The 13,819-nt window shown below is 48.3% G+C and overlaps 1 protein-coding gene across 1 annotated transcript in view; it reads right to left on the reverse strand.

The window, feature by feature from the left end:
• The window catches only part of SHB (SH2 domain containing adaptor protein B), a 171,079-nt gene that overhangs the window by 36,593 nt on the left and 120,667 nt on the right, over positions 1–13,819 (reverse strand). The window contains exons 4-5 of the mRNA XM_083481847.1: positions 10,151–10,325; positions 2,813–2,932 (exon numbers count right to left, since the gene is read on the reverse strand). Coding sequence (XP_083337973.1) covers positions 2,813–2,932; positions 10,151–10,325 — 295 coding nt within the window. The remainder of the gene's footprint in view (positions 1–2,812; positions 2,933–10,150; positions 10,326–13,819) is intronic.

Raw genomic sequence — 13,819 nt, forward strand, 5'->3', positions numbered from 1 at the left:
TTCACTGGTCTAAAATACAAGCTAGCTCTTTCCCCACCCAGCTACTAACACACTTCACCCCTCAGTCACCTTTCCTTTCAGCTCTTATTGACATTCCAGTAGCCCGGCAGACTCCCACCCGACATGCCTCGGCGCTATGAAAACCATGCAATAAAACTATCAGAGCGCTTTGTGGTGCGACAGTGGGGAACGTGATGGATTCATTTATGAGCAAAGGTTTCTTCATGTGGTTGATTCTAGAGACATGGACCACCAAAGGAGAGATCTTGTCACACTTCAAGGCACCTCGGAAACTTGGTGGGAAAGGCGGGATACCTTTTGTTCTAAGCCGAACAACTCAATAATAATAATAATAAAAGCTTTGCTTTGCTTTGTTCTAACAGAGGAGCTATTTTTTAAAAAGAAAAAGTTCATCACTAGCACCACAAACCTGCAGCTGTTTAGCTATGTGGTATTTGGGGTGTGTGGGCGGGTGAGAAACTGAATCCGGCCTGTACAACTTGTGACCCACCCAGTCAACAAGAGCCCACCACCCCATTAGGTCTCAGTACACGTCCTGGTTCTGCCATCTGCCTGGAACTACTAAAACAGACTTGGGAAGCGCTCAGAAGTCCGTACATGGCTGGTTGGTTGCATTTGGCTTAGGGAGCTACAAGCTATGCACAGGGCCTGCACTAACTGCTGCAATGCTTTTCAGAAACATATCAGTCTAATTCATACAAACAGTTTAAAACCCAAGGCAGGGCTACAGCGTTTAAGCAAATAAGTCTATGTGACACGGTGGAATCCTTCGCCCCCCCAAAAAACTCGACCATCACCTGTAAGTGTGAGCATAAACAGCATTCGTTGCGCGTTCAAAAACAAAACGAAAACACCATCCACTGAGAATCAGCATAGCGCCGATTTCCACGAGCGGCTTCAGGGACGCCAAAGCGAAATATTGGGCTGCTGCCCAGTAAGGAGGAAATTTGATCACAGAGGAAGAAGAAGGGTAAACGCAAAACAAATACACCGCACTTTTGTTTCACTCTTCAGCCAAAGAATGACGGAAGCAGAAGGCTCAGTAAGATAAACACTGAAAATCTGGGAATGCACGACCAGGAATAAGTCCCTGCATGTGGGGAATCACAGTAAGGGAGCCATCTCAGTAGGGGAAATCCTGGAGGCGCTTGCAGGCTTCACGTAAGGCAGAGGAACCACTCTGGCCAATGTGCAGAAGTCACAGCTATAGCTGGCTGCATTGCATTCCTCTGCAGGAATACCAAAGTCCCTGGGATGCGGTCCAACTCCACATCCCCTGCCCTCTCCCAGCTGCTTCTTGCTTCCCATTTCCACAGTTCCTTGGAAGAGGAGAGGGCAAGCACTGGCAGGTTTGGAAAGGTCAACTCTCCTCAAGGACAAAAGGCTTGGTCCTCAGACCTCCAGTTACTGGACCTCGATTAAAAAACTACCTGAATGCACAATATATATATATATATATATATATATGTGTGTGTGTGTGTGTGTGTGTGTGTGTATGGTGCAATTCATGCTTTTTTGCACTCAACATCCTATGACAGCTATTTTCCCTAAAAAATGAGACCAGGGCCCTGCAGGATCTGATTTCTTTCCGCAGGGCCTGTAAGTCAGAGTTGTTCCACCTGGCCTTTGGCTTGGAGTCAATTTGATCCCTTCCCCCTCTTTCTTTTTCCTTTCTCCTCCTGTGATGAGGCTGCATTTTAATTGTTTAATGTTTTAATGTTGCATCTTAATCTTGTTTTTAAGTTGTATTAGTTCAACTTGTTTTTATTATTGGTTGTAAGCTGCCCTGAGCCCGGCCTTGGCTGGGGAGGGTGTGGTATACATAAATTTATTATTATTATTATTATTATTATTATTATTATTATTATTATTAGCAAAGTCTCAAAGAGTTGGGCCACACCATCACATGGTACAACCTCCCTAGGACTGTATCACTTCCGATTGCAGGTAGGGAATTTAATGCTGAGTGCGCCTCGATATTAAAACAAAACAAGAACTCCCTGCACACACAGTCCTCCTCTTTGAAAAGCTACTATTCCAAAACCACCACCACCAACAACATATATTTGTATCATAGCAATATTCATATTTGTATTACGGCATGTAATATTATAGTTGATCTCAATAGTTGAGTATGTCCTAGTTTTCCTATCCCTTATTGTTTAGCTTAATGACCACCCAAACAAATCTGGTAGTGATGATCACCTGAAATGTGTCATCCCCGGATTAAGGAAGGAATGAAACTGATTATCAAACTGGCTTAGATCTGAATTTTCAAAAATTCAGAACAGGTTAGATTCGTTTTATTTGGTGAACTTTCATATGGTACGGTGCCAGTCTATAGGAGGACTGTTGAGGATTCCTACACTTGTTACTATTCTTGTGCCGCCTCATTACAGAATGGTCGGGCCTTGGGGAGAGAAGAGAGAAAGAGAGAGAAACTAGCAAAACAATGGCTTTATTAAATGTTGAGGTGGGTGGGAGGGAGGAACGAAGAGCAGAAACAATTTAATCAGCAGCTAGAAGAGATAAAGCGTATTTTGTTAAAAGGGGCCAGAGAAACACTAAAAAATCTATGCACGTCCCTGGAGCATAACAACCAAATCTAGTAACTGTCATTCAAAACAATACAGGCTGATGTTTGGAATTCTAAAATTCCTATGGATGTAGGCCTTTCTAGTGTCGATGCGAAGGAATGCTTTCTGTATGCTCTTACTGAACCCAAAAAAACCCCCGCTTAAATTAAGTCACACCCATACAGTTTTAAATATATATATATATATATACTTACTTTAATGAAAGTGAATAGTCATGCTTGCTGGTTTGACTATTCCTCACTAGATAGCTACATTCTTTACACAACCGCAAGAGGTTTTCTGCATCTGTCCGGCTGATTGTGCCATGATACCATCTGCAAGAGAAACCAAAAGCCGCACAGCAATCAACCATTTGGGTAAACATGCCCTGAGTTTACAAAACATCTCACAATATAATTGTTCTAGGGTAATGTAAGCGTGGAGGACACAATTCACAAAAAGTTAAGCGCATGGATTTCAGCGGGAGAAGATCTACAACACATAGGGCAGGCAACTCTGGGGGCATTCTTTTTATAGAACTTCCATTCTGAACAGAACGTTGTTTGTGTGCGCATCTATCTATTGCAATGCTAATGCCATATTTCCCATCCCTTTCCTAATACCCATCCTTTCCTTTTGCACCGACCTAGCAAGACTGGGTTTTCTGAAAGCTTTTCACCATAATCCCAAGTTCTTCCTGATGATCACAAATAGTTCAGACCAAGTATGTAAAGTTTGGATTTTGTCCTCTCAATGCCCAATACTTCTTAAACAAACGTACTATGGCATAATGATTACATACTGTTAGGGATTGATTAGCTGCTTGTGCGTAAAAACGTGCTCCCTCAGAGTTTGTGCGACCCCACAAACCTCCGTGTGTGACGGAGCTCCTCAGACATGTCTGCTCTAGTCACTAGTAGAGTCCGACAGTGGCTGTCTGCGGAAGCGTTTCCAGCAAAGGAGCTCCTTAACGGAAACGCGTCTCCTGGACTCACGGCGTGACAGTTTCCGGCGAGGTGTGGGTCTCCCTATGGGAGACTCAGATACCTCCCCACTGTTCTCGCTGGAAGCTTCCCTGAGCCCTCCCTCCTGCTCGCATTCCCTCAGAGACCCACTCCTCCCCCTGCTGGTCCCTGCTTCAGCTGTTGAGTCTCTTTCTTCCTCCCTGAGTCCCTCCACCACCTGATGCTCCGATGGCAGTTCCCTGACATCCACCTCCCCTCCAGGGCCCCCCTCACCCCCTCCCATTTCCTCTCCCCTGGGAAGTGAAGGGCTAAAACCCCGAAACGAATCTTCCTCATCTTCCGACGTCTCGAACAATTCCCTCCATCGATCGTCGTCCTGGCTCGCTGAATCCTCTTCCTCTTCAGAATCTGGGAACCCCTCCAACTCCTCTTCCTCGTCGGTGGTGGCAAAGTATTCCCTTCGGAACCTCGCTACAGGCTGAGGTTTACGTGGAACCTCTGATGAAAAGTCTCTATTAAAACTTCGTCATTGACATCCTCTGCCCTAACCCAGGTGTTTTCCGACTCCGGTTCCCCTTCCCACATTACCAAATACTCTACTTGATCTCCCTTCCACCTGGAATCGAGGATCTCCGCTACATGGTAGCTGTGTTCCTTCTCCTCCATTGCTGGTCCCCTAGTGACCCTCCCTTCACTGTCTCCTCTATACAGTGACAGCAACGACCTGTGAAAAACTGGGTGCAGCTTCATGTGGTTCGGTAACCGGAGCCTGAAAGCCACTGGATTGACCTGCTGCATGACTTCAAACGGACCCAGCCTTTTGGGTCTTAATTTCTTACAACCTCCTTTGAATGGCCACCCTTGGGTTGACAGCCACACCTGGTCCCCCACCCTGATGCTTTCACCTTCCCTTCGGTTTTTGTCTGCCTGCCTCTTATATTCCTCCTTAGCCCTGTTTAAGTTGAGTTGGAGCTGGCGATGGATCGCTTCCATTTCTTCAACGAACTGTTCTGCAGCTGGAACGCTCCAGTTCTCCCCCTCCCCCCCTGGGAAGGCTCTGGGATGGCACCCGTGATTAGCCAAAAAGGGGCTCATCCCCGTGGACACGTTCTCTGCATTGTTGTAGGCAAATTCTGCCAACGCCAGCTTCTCCACCCAATCATTCTCTCTGTCATTAACATAACACCTCAAATATTGTTGGAGAACCCCATTTGCTCTTTCCGCCTGCCCGTTGGTTTCTGGATGACGGGCCGTTGAAAAATTAACCTCTACATGCAGTAAGCTCATGAGCTTCCTCCAGAACCTGGAAGTAAATTGTTTCCCTCGGTCTGAAACCACCCTCAAGGGGGCGCCATGCAACCGAAACACATTCTCTACAAACAATTTGGCTGTTTCTTCTGCTGTGACCGCATGTGAGCAGGCTATAAAGTGGGCCATTTTAGTTAACAGGTCTACTACAACCATGATGGCTGTTTTCCCTCTAGACCTTGGCAGATCAGTCATGAAATCTATTGCCACTGCTTCCCACGGTCTTTCAGGTGTGGGCAGTGGTTCTAATAAACCAGCCGGCGCCCGCCTCTCCCCCTTGGCTCTTTGGCATTGTTCACACCCTCTCACATACTCCCGCACATCTTCCCTGACCTTGGGCCACCAAAATTCCCTGGTAACCAGCCACATGGTCTTGTGTTGCCCAAAATGCCCTGCTGTGGGGCTATCGTGCAGCTGCTTGAGTACCTTCTCCCTCAATTCCCCTTCAGGTATATATAACGCTCCCTTATAATACAATGCCCCGTTTCTCTCCTCAAAACCACCGAATTTGTCTTCCTCCCTCCTGAGATCCCTGAGTTTGTCCTGGGCGTATGCATCCTGCACCGTACCCTCTACCAATTCCCTTTGCCCCACCAAAGTCGCCCCACACACCCAGCGGTCCTCTGGAATGATATGGGTTTCTTCGGGTGCTCCCTCCCCCTCCAAATATTCAGGTTTGCGTGAGAGAGCGTCCGCCCTAACATTCTCTGGGCCGGGCACGTAACAAATCTCAAAGTTAAATTTGGAGAACTCCTGGGCCCATCTCAACTGCCTTTGGTTGAGCACTCGCGCAGTTCTCCAATACTCTAGATTTTTATGGTCCGTGCACACTTGCACCTTATGTTGTGCACCAACTAGCAGATGCCTCCATCTCCGGAACGCCTCATGAATAGCAAGAAGTTCTCGGTCGTACACCGTGTAGTTCCTCTCGGATTTGTTCAGCTTTCGCGAAAAGAAGGCACACGGTCGCCACTCTGACTCCTCCTTCCCCGGCTGCAGAAGAAGCACCGCCCCTATGGCTCTGTCAGATGCGTCTGTTTCAACCCTTAGCTTCTTTCGTAAATCCACATGCAGAAGTTGTTCTTCAGAGGCGAAGGCCCTTTTCAGCTCCTCAAACGCTCGCTCCGCCTCCGCCGTCCATACAAACTTCTTTTTACTGCTGAGACAGTCAGTGATGGGCGCCGTCAGATGGGCGAAGTTGCGGATGAACTTACGATAAAAGTTTCCAAACCCTAGGAACCTCTGCACATCCTTCTTGGTTTTGGGTGTTTTCCATTCCAGCACTGCCTGTACCTTGCCGGGATCCATGGCCAATCCCTTGTCTGACAGGCGGTACCCCAGGAATTCCACCTCCTTGGTATGGAACCGACACTTCTCCAGTTTGACCCACAGCCTGTTGGCTTGCAGTCTGCTCAACACTTCTCTGACGTCTCTCACATGTTGCTCCTCATTCTCCGAATACACCAACACATCATCTAGGAAAGCAACGCAATTCTTGTAGAGCAAAGGGCCCAGTACGTGGTTCATAAAAGATTGAAAACACGCTGAGCCTGCTTGTAATCCAAATGGCATAACGAGGTATTCAAATGCCCCCAAAGGGGTAAACATGGTGGTTTTCCATTCATCCCCTTTCCTTATGCGTATCAGGTTGTATGCCCCCCTTAGATCCAGCTTTGTAAAAATCTTTCCCTTCCTCACCCTGGTCAAAATATCATCAATTCTGGGCATAGGGAAAGCCACCGGTTCAGTCACTGCATTTAACCTCCTAAAATCGCATACAAGTCTCGGCTTGTCCGCGTTTTTTTTGTCCACAAAGAACACTGGGCTACCCCCTGCTGCTTTGGACTCTCTGATGAAGCCTCTCTTCAGGTTCTTGTCAATAAACCCTCGCAACTCCTGCATTTCTCTGTCTGACATGGCATACAACTTGCCCACGGGAAGCTGTGCTCCAGGGAGTAAATTGTTCTGGCAATCAAAGGGTCTATGAGGTGGTAGTTGGTCAGCTTCCTTCTCGCTGAACACGTCGCTGAGATCTGCATACTGTGGTGGTACCTTCACCTTCTCCATTACTTCAGTCCCTGCTAGGGTGGCTTGGGCCCCTGCTGAACCCTTTTCCCCTTTGCAGTGTTCTAAGCAATGTGCTGAACCAAAGGACACCACTCTTTGATGCCAGCCAACCAGCGGATCATGTAGAGCTAGCCAGCTCATTCCCAAAATAATGGGAGCGCCTCCCAGGGTGGCCACATTAAACGCTATCAGTTCTGTGTGCCTTGCCACCCTCATTATCATTGGGACAGTCTGCAAGCTGACTCCTCCTCCCAACAACTCCCTGCCATCAATCGTGGTCACCTGCAGGGGGTTGCTTAAAGGGATAGTCTGTATCTGGTGTTCAGCAGCAAACTCCTTGCTCATAAAATTGCAGGAGCTGCCTGAGTCCAATAGCGCCTTTATTTTTAGGGGGTGCCCATTTTGCAGCTCTAGCAACACTTCAATCACTAGAGCAGGTCGAGGAGCTTCTGGCACGGGCACTTTCACTGCTCTTTGGCCTGGCTGCAGTGCCCCGATTGTGGCAACCAGGCGTTGGCTTTTACCTGCTCCGTTCCCCCCTGTTCTCCCCCCTCAACAGCTCCCACCATCCCTTGCCATTCCTTCCTCTGGGGGCAGACTCTGGCAAAGTGGCCTGGCTGTTGGCAGAGATAGCATTTCCGGGGGCCCTTTCCCTCCTTCTTAGCCCCCTCGCTGGTTTTTGAAAATGCGCGCGCGCGCGCTGTTCCGATTTCCATCAGCTCTGCCGGCGGGAAAGCTGGCTCAGGAATGTCTGGAATGCGGAACTCCTTCCAACGTTCCCCTCTCCCTTCCCGCCTCTCCAAGGCTCTTGCCTCCTGCCGCGCTCCTATGGTCAGCGCAGATTTGGTCAGCTGATCCATAGACTCCGCCCTGGGACTCCGTGACAGCTCGTCTTTCACCGCTGAAGAAAGACCTTCTTCAAATAGCATTTGAATGGGTGCCGCCGATAAATCCCAACTCAGTCTGTGAATCAGCATGGTAAACTCAGTCCAGTACTCACGGACAGATCGACTTCCCTGCTTACAAGCCATTAGCTGTCTGCGCACCGCCCCTTCCTCAATATCGCTGGAAAACATGATATCCATTGCACGAAAGAACTTCCTCGTGTCCTTTAGTATGTCATTGTGCGTTGCCATTAGGGGTCGAACCCAGTCTCTCGCCCCTTTCTCAAGATGCCCAATTACGAAAGCAACTCGCGATTCCTCATCAGGGAACTCATCGAACTGCACATTAATGGCATATTGCATCTCTGTCCTAAAGGCATGGTAATCCTTGGGGTCCCCCCCAAATTTTTGCACCAATCCTGGTACCTTTCTGGGGAATTGAGTGGCTCTCCCCTTCTTGTCTGCATCCTGAGCCCTTCTCTCCTCCAGCCTCGCCGTCTGCAGCGCCAGTTGGACCTCCAACGCTCGGTATCTATCTTCCAAGCTTGGACCAGCTCCAGCCCCCGCTCCTCCGGTTCCGGTTGGTTCGCTCATGATGCTTTCTCTTGCACAGGCAGCGTACAGAGACTGTCGGACTGCTGTTAGGGATTGATTAGCTGCTTGTGCGTAAAAACGTGCTCCCTCAGAGTTTGTGCGACCCCACAAACCTCCGTGTGTGACGGAGCTCCTCAGACATGTCTGCTCTAGTCACTAGTAGAGTCCGACAGTGGCTGTCTGCGGAAGCGTTTCCAGCAAAGGAGCTCCTTAACGGAAACGCGTCTCCTGGACTCACGGCGTGACAGTTTCCGGCGAGGTGTGGGTCTCCCTATGGGAGACTCAGATACCTCCCCACTGTTCTCGCTGGAAGCTTCCCTGAGCCCTCCCTCCTGCTCGCATTCCCTCAGAGACCCACTCCTCCCCCTGCTGGTCCCTGCTTCAGCTGTTGAGTCTCTTTCTTCCTCCCTGAGTCCCTCCACCACCTGATGCTCCGATGGCAGTTCCCTGACACATACTGTGCCCAGAATCAGTCTTGTGTTCTTGTATTCCTGCCCTCCTATTCTTTGATACACTTTTGAAAAGGCAAGAGTCGCATTTTAAAAAAATTAAAGTTGATTACACTTTGTGCCAGGGCTATTTTTTCTAGAAAAAGAGGTGCTGGGACTGAGTTCCAGGGAGTTCCAGCTGAAAAAAAAGCCCTGCTTTGTGCAAAAATGTAGGTGGTCACTGTTGGATGAAATCCTACAGAAGCGGTAAGAGATGCTTATTTCAAAGCCAGGGTGATAACTATAGATTTCAAAGTAGATTTCAAAAAGGGGGTGAGAGACACTTTTGATACCCAGTTGTGCTCTCAACATCCCTTAGGACAGCCTGAGATGCTCCAAAACCACCCTTTTCATGGCAAACACCCAGGGCCAGATTTAGGTTTGATGAGGCCCTGAGCTACTGAAGGTAATGGGGCCCTTTATATGTCCATCTGTCCTTTGTCAACAACAAATTGTCACTGTTTTTTGTGTTGAATAAATGCTATATGGTAATTTATGGACCTAATAGGTATTTGCACATAACAAAATATGTACCGTATTTTTCGCTCTATAAGACGCACCAGACCACAAGGCACACCTAGTTGTTGGAGGAAGAAAACAAGAAAAAAATATTCTGAATCTCAGAAGCCAGAACAGCAAAAGGGATCGCTGCGCAGTGAAAGCAGCAATCCCTCTTGCTGTTCTGGCTTCTGGGATAGCTGCGCAGCCTGCATTCACTCCATAAGACGCACACACATTTCCCCTTACTTTTTAGGAGGGAAAAAGTGAGTCCTATAGAGCAAAAAATACGGTATTTTATTGAAGTCATTGTTGAACTGAAATACAATTAAGAAGAAGTTTATCTTATATTTTGGAAATGTACATCCAGTTTTTCCCCCTTTAAATTTTTTGGGGGGCCCCCAAGAGAGTGGGGACCTAAGCTATAGCTTGTTTAGCTTATATGTAAATCTGGCACTGCAAACGCCAGATGTTCCAAAAGCTATTTCCTGTTGCATTTTCTAGGTGACCACCTAAAGCTTGTTTTAAGCATGTACTGATTTATTTAAAATGTGGTATGTGACTAGCCAGTTTGCAATGCATACCCGAATTGTTACACCGTTATAGGTCAAGGAGTTGTGATTGCAATGCAAAGCAGAGACGCCGGTGAGAAAGGTCTGTTGCTAATCTGCAATGCAGGCACCATGGCCTTGGAAACCTTCTGCAAACCTTCTCATACAACTACACAGCAAACTTCCAACTTGACTTACATTTGTTTTTCCAGCGGGATGGTCGGATCCACTCTCTCCCCCAGGATTCCACAGAATTCAGGGCTACCATGCTTGATAGGTTTGAAGCCTCCCCCTGGTGCTCGGAGCTGTCGACGCCGATCGTTCGAAGATGGGGAAGGTGAAGACTGCCTCATTTCTCCCCCATTGAACTGGGCTGAAAGAAACATTCAGGCAAAGCGATTACCTCCAAATCAACCAACTCCCTGCAGATAGAAGGGCCCCACAAAATCTTCAGCAGCACCAAGTCCCAAAGGAAGTTCTGATCAGCCGATTCACTTAAGGAAGCTCATCAGCAGAAACCCTGTGCAAGGGCTTCCACTAGTGTGCTTTTGCACAGTGTGGTGAGCTGTGCACAAGCAAGCTGCCAGATAGCTCTTTGGAGGCTCCTTTTATTGACACAATATGCAAACCAGGCAGATACATTTTGGGCTGTGACCTTTACACATCTTCCAGTCCCGAGATTGTGGGGTGGTACGAAGTTATTTTGGCATCTGTTTCCACCGCGTCATTTCTCCCTTGCACAATGTATGACGAAGGAGACAAAGGTCACAGACACAAAAGGTCACAGACAGGACACGGAAGACTACTGAGACCGCAAAAGGTTAGACAGAGGTCAAGATGTTCAGACAGCTGTGGCGTTATCTGTGAGGGGGAGTGTGCTCCACACCCCAAGGTCATTCCTACAGAGGGGATTGGGAGAACCCCCAGAAAAGTGTGCAGCGGGGAGGAGGGGGGTTATTCCACTTTGCAAGCTGCAATGCTCGTGTTGACGGGGCATTCGCCATAGGGCAAGGAGGGCGCTCGTTGGTGAGCCTCTCCTCTGCAAACAGTTCCAGAGGGTTTCCAGAAAGCTGAAGCCATGGTACAGTGTCGAAACAAGACGCCAAACATTTCCCTTTGCAATCGCACTGATTTCATCAGCAGTTGGAATAGATGGTTAGGATGGATAAGCAGATTTGTACGTACAATTTGGGGGTACACTGATTTGTCTGGCTGCCAACTGCAGGAGGCAAAGCTGGGACAATATTCCCTTGGCTTGTTATTCGTGCTGTAAGCAAGAACAACACCCAGCTTTATTAAACGGAGACGAAGGACATAAATAAGGGACGTGGGTGGTGCTGTGGTCTAAACCACAGAGCCTAGGACTCGCCGATCAGAAGGTCGGCGGTTCGAATCCCCGAGACGGGGTGAGCTCCCGTTGCTCGGTCCCTCCCCCTGCCAACCTAGCAGTTTGAAAGCATGTCAGTGCAAGTAGATAAATAGGTACCGCTCCGGCAGGAAGGTAAAGGGTGTTTCTGTGTGCTGCTCTGGTTCACCAGAAGCGGCTTAGTCATGCTGGCCACATGACCCAGAAGCTGTACACCGGCTCCCTCGGCCAATAAAGTGAGATGAGCGCCACAACCCCAGAGTCGTCTACGACTGGACCTAATGGTCAGGGGTCCCTTTACCTTTTTTAAGGACATAACTATGTCACAGATTAACACTGGTTTAACAGCCATTCCCTCTCTGCAGGTTTCAGGTTCAATCACCGTAAGGGACAGCTGCATATTCCTGTATTGCAGGGGGGTCAGACTAGAGGATCTCAGGGTCTCTTCCAACTCTATAATTCTATTTTAAAAGGGCTCATTCCCCAACACACAACAATGATGGGCGATAGTTAAGTGAGAAGAAATGCCCTAATACCTTAACTAGGGAGATATATATATACATATCACATATCTTAGAATCTTATTATGCAGTGCTTCCCCCCCCCCATAAATTTTTTTAGGGGTACTCTCATTTGCCTATATTGAGGCCAGACCTACATTCACAAAATGTTTAGGGGTATGTGTCCCCCTGCGTCCCCCCAGGGGAAAAAAGCACTGGTATTATGGTAAATTATTTTCAGCATAGGGACATCAGTTGCTGGAGACAAGACTAGGCATCTTTTTGGAGGCTAAAGCCTTTCCTGTATCTGTAGACATCTTCTCAATTGCTTTATCATGTGTAAAACTATAAAACAGGGAACAGCAGCCCTAAGTATTTATATTATTTCCTGGCAAATAACAGTAGACTTATTTGACAGAGAAAAAAACCCCTGTATTTCTTTTAGGAAGCTAGACAGACTCATCAAACCATATGCCAGAGTTTCTTTACTGAACCGGCAGCTTAGTTTTTAGGAGATTTTTTGGGTGCAGCAGGAGGGAGAACGAAAAGGGATTCACCTCCTGAGTAAAACCACCCTCCTCTTATTACAGATTTACCCTGCTGTTCGCAACAGGAATCTCCCGACTCCTTCCTCACTCTCCCTGCACCCCGCAAGTAGAATTATGGTAAGCTTGGAGGAATTACTTTTACTTGCATCCCCCCCTCAACATCTGGATCACCAAGGCACCACAAAGAGCTTCAAGGATTAGTACCCTGCTTTGGCTAGTACCAAAGGGACGTGGGTGGCGCTGTGGGTTAAACCACAGAGCCTAGGACTTGCCGATCAGAAGGTCGGCGGTTCTAATCCCCGTAACGGGGTGAGCTCCCATTGCTTGGTCCCTGCTTCTGCCCACCTAGCAGTTCGGAAGCATGTTAAAATGCAAGTAGATGAATAGGTACCGCTCTGGCGGGAAGGTAAACGGCGTTTCCGTGTGCTGCTCTGGTTCACCAGAAGCGGCTGAGTCATGCTGGCCACATGACCTGGAAGCTGTACGCTGGCTCCCTCGGCCAGTAAAGCGAGATGAGCGCCGCAACCCCAGAGTCGGTCACGACTGGACCAGGGGTCCCTTTACCTTTACTTGGCTAGTACCACCTCAGAGAGACCCTGCTTTGCCTCTAGCAAGCCACATATCTTTCCAGGACGTCCCACTTCACCTCTGTGGTCATCTGAATCTCATGCACATCCCCAGTGCAGAGAGAGCGAGCTTGAGACCAGCTTGTCACTTTGCAAGCAGAGGGGCTGAAGCGTTGAGGCAAACTGTGTTTGCTTGGTACATATACAGCCTTTAAGGTACAGTCGTACCTCTGGTTAAGAACTTTATTCGTTCTGGAAGTCTGTTCTTAACCTGAAACTGTTCTTAACCTTAGGTACCACTTTAGCTAATGGGGCCTCCTGCTGCCGCTGTGCCACCGCCACACAATTTCTGTTCTCATCCTGAAGCAAAGTTCTTAACCCGAGGTACTATTTCTGGCTTAGCAGAGTCTGTCACCTGAAGCGTCTGCAACCTGAAGCGTCTGTAACCCGAGGTACCACTGTAAAGGTAAAGGACCCCTGGACGGTTAAGTCCAGTCAAAGGTGACTATGGGGTTGCAGCACTCATCTCGCTCTCAGGCTGTCCACAGACAGTTTTCCGGGACATGTGGCCAGCATGACTAAACCGCTTCTGGTGCAATGGAACACCGTGACGGAAACCAGAGCGCATGGGAATGCCATTTATCTTCCCGCTGCAGTGGTACCTATTTATCTACTTGCACTGGTATGCTTTTGACCTGCTAGGTTGGCAGGAGCTGGGACAGAGCAACGGGAGCTCGTTCCGTCACAGTGATTCAAACCACTGACCTTCTGATCGGCAAGCCCAAGAGGCTCAGTGGTTTAGACCACAGCGCCACCCGCATCCCAAGAACAAGATTTAACCAGCCTTTAACCAAATTTAATATAAATAATGGTAGGCAATCCCATTA

This window comes from Podarcis liolepis (assembly GCF_965112155.1).
Source record: "Podarcis liolepis genome assembly, chromosome: 17".
Classification (NCBI taxonomy): Eukaryota; Metazoa; Chordata; class Lepidosauria; order Squamata; family Lacertidae; genus Podarcis; species Podarcis liolepis.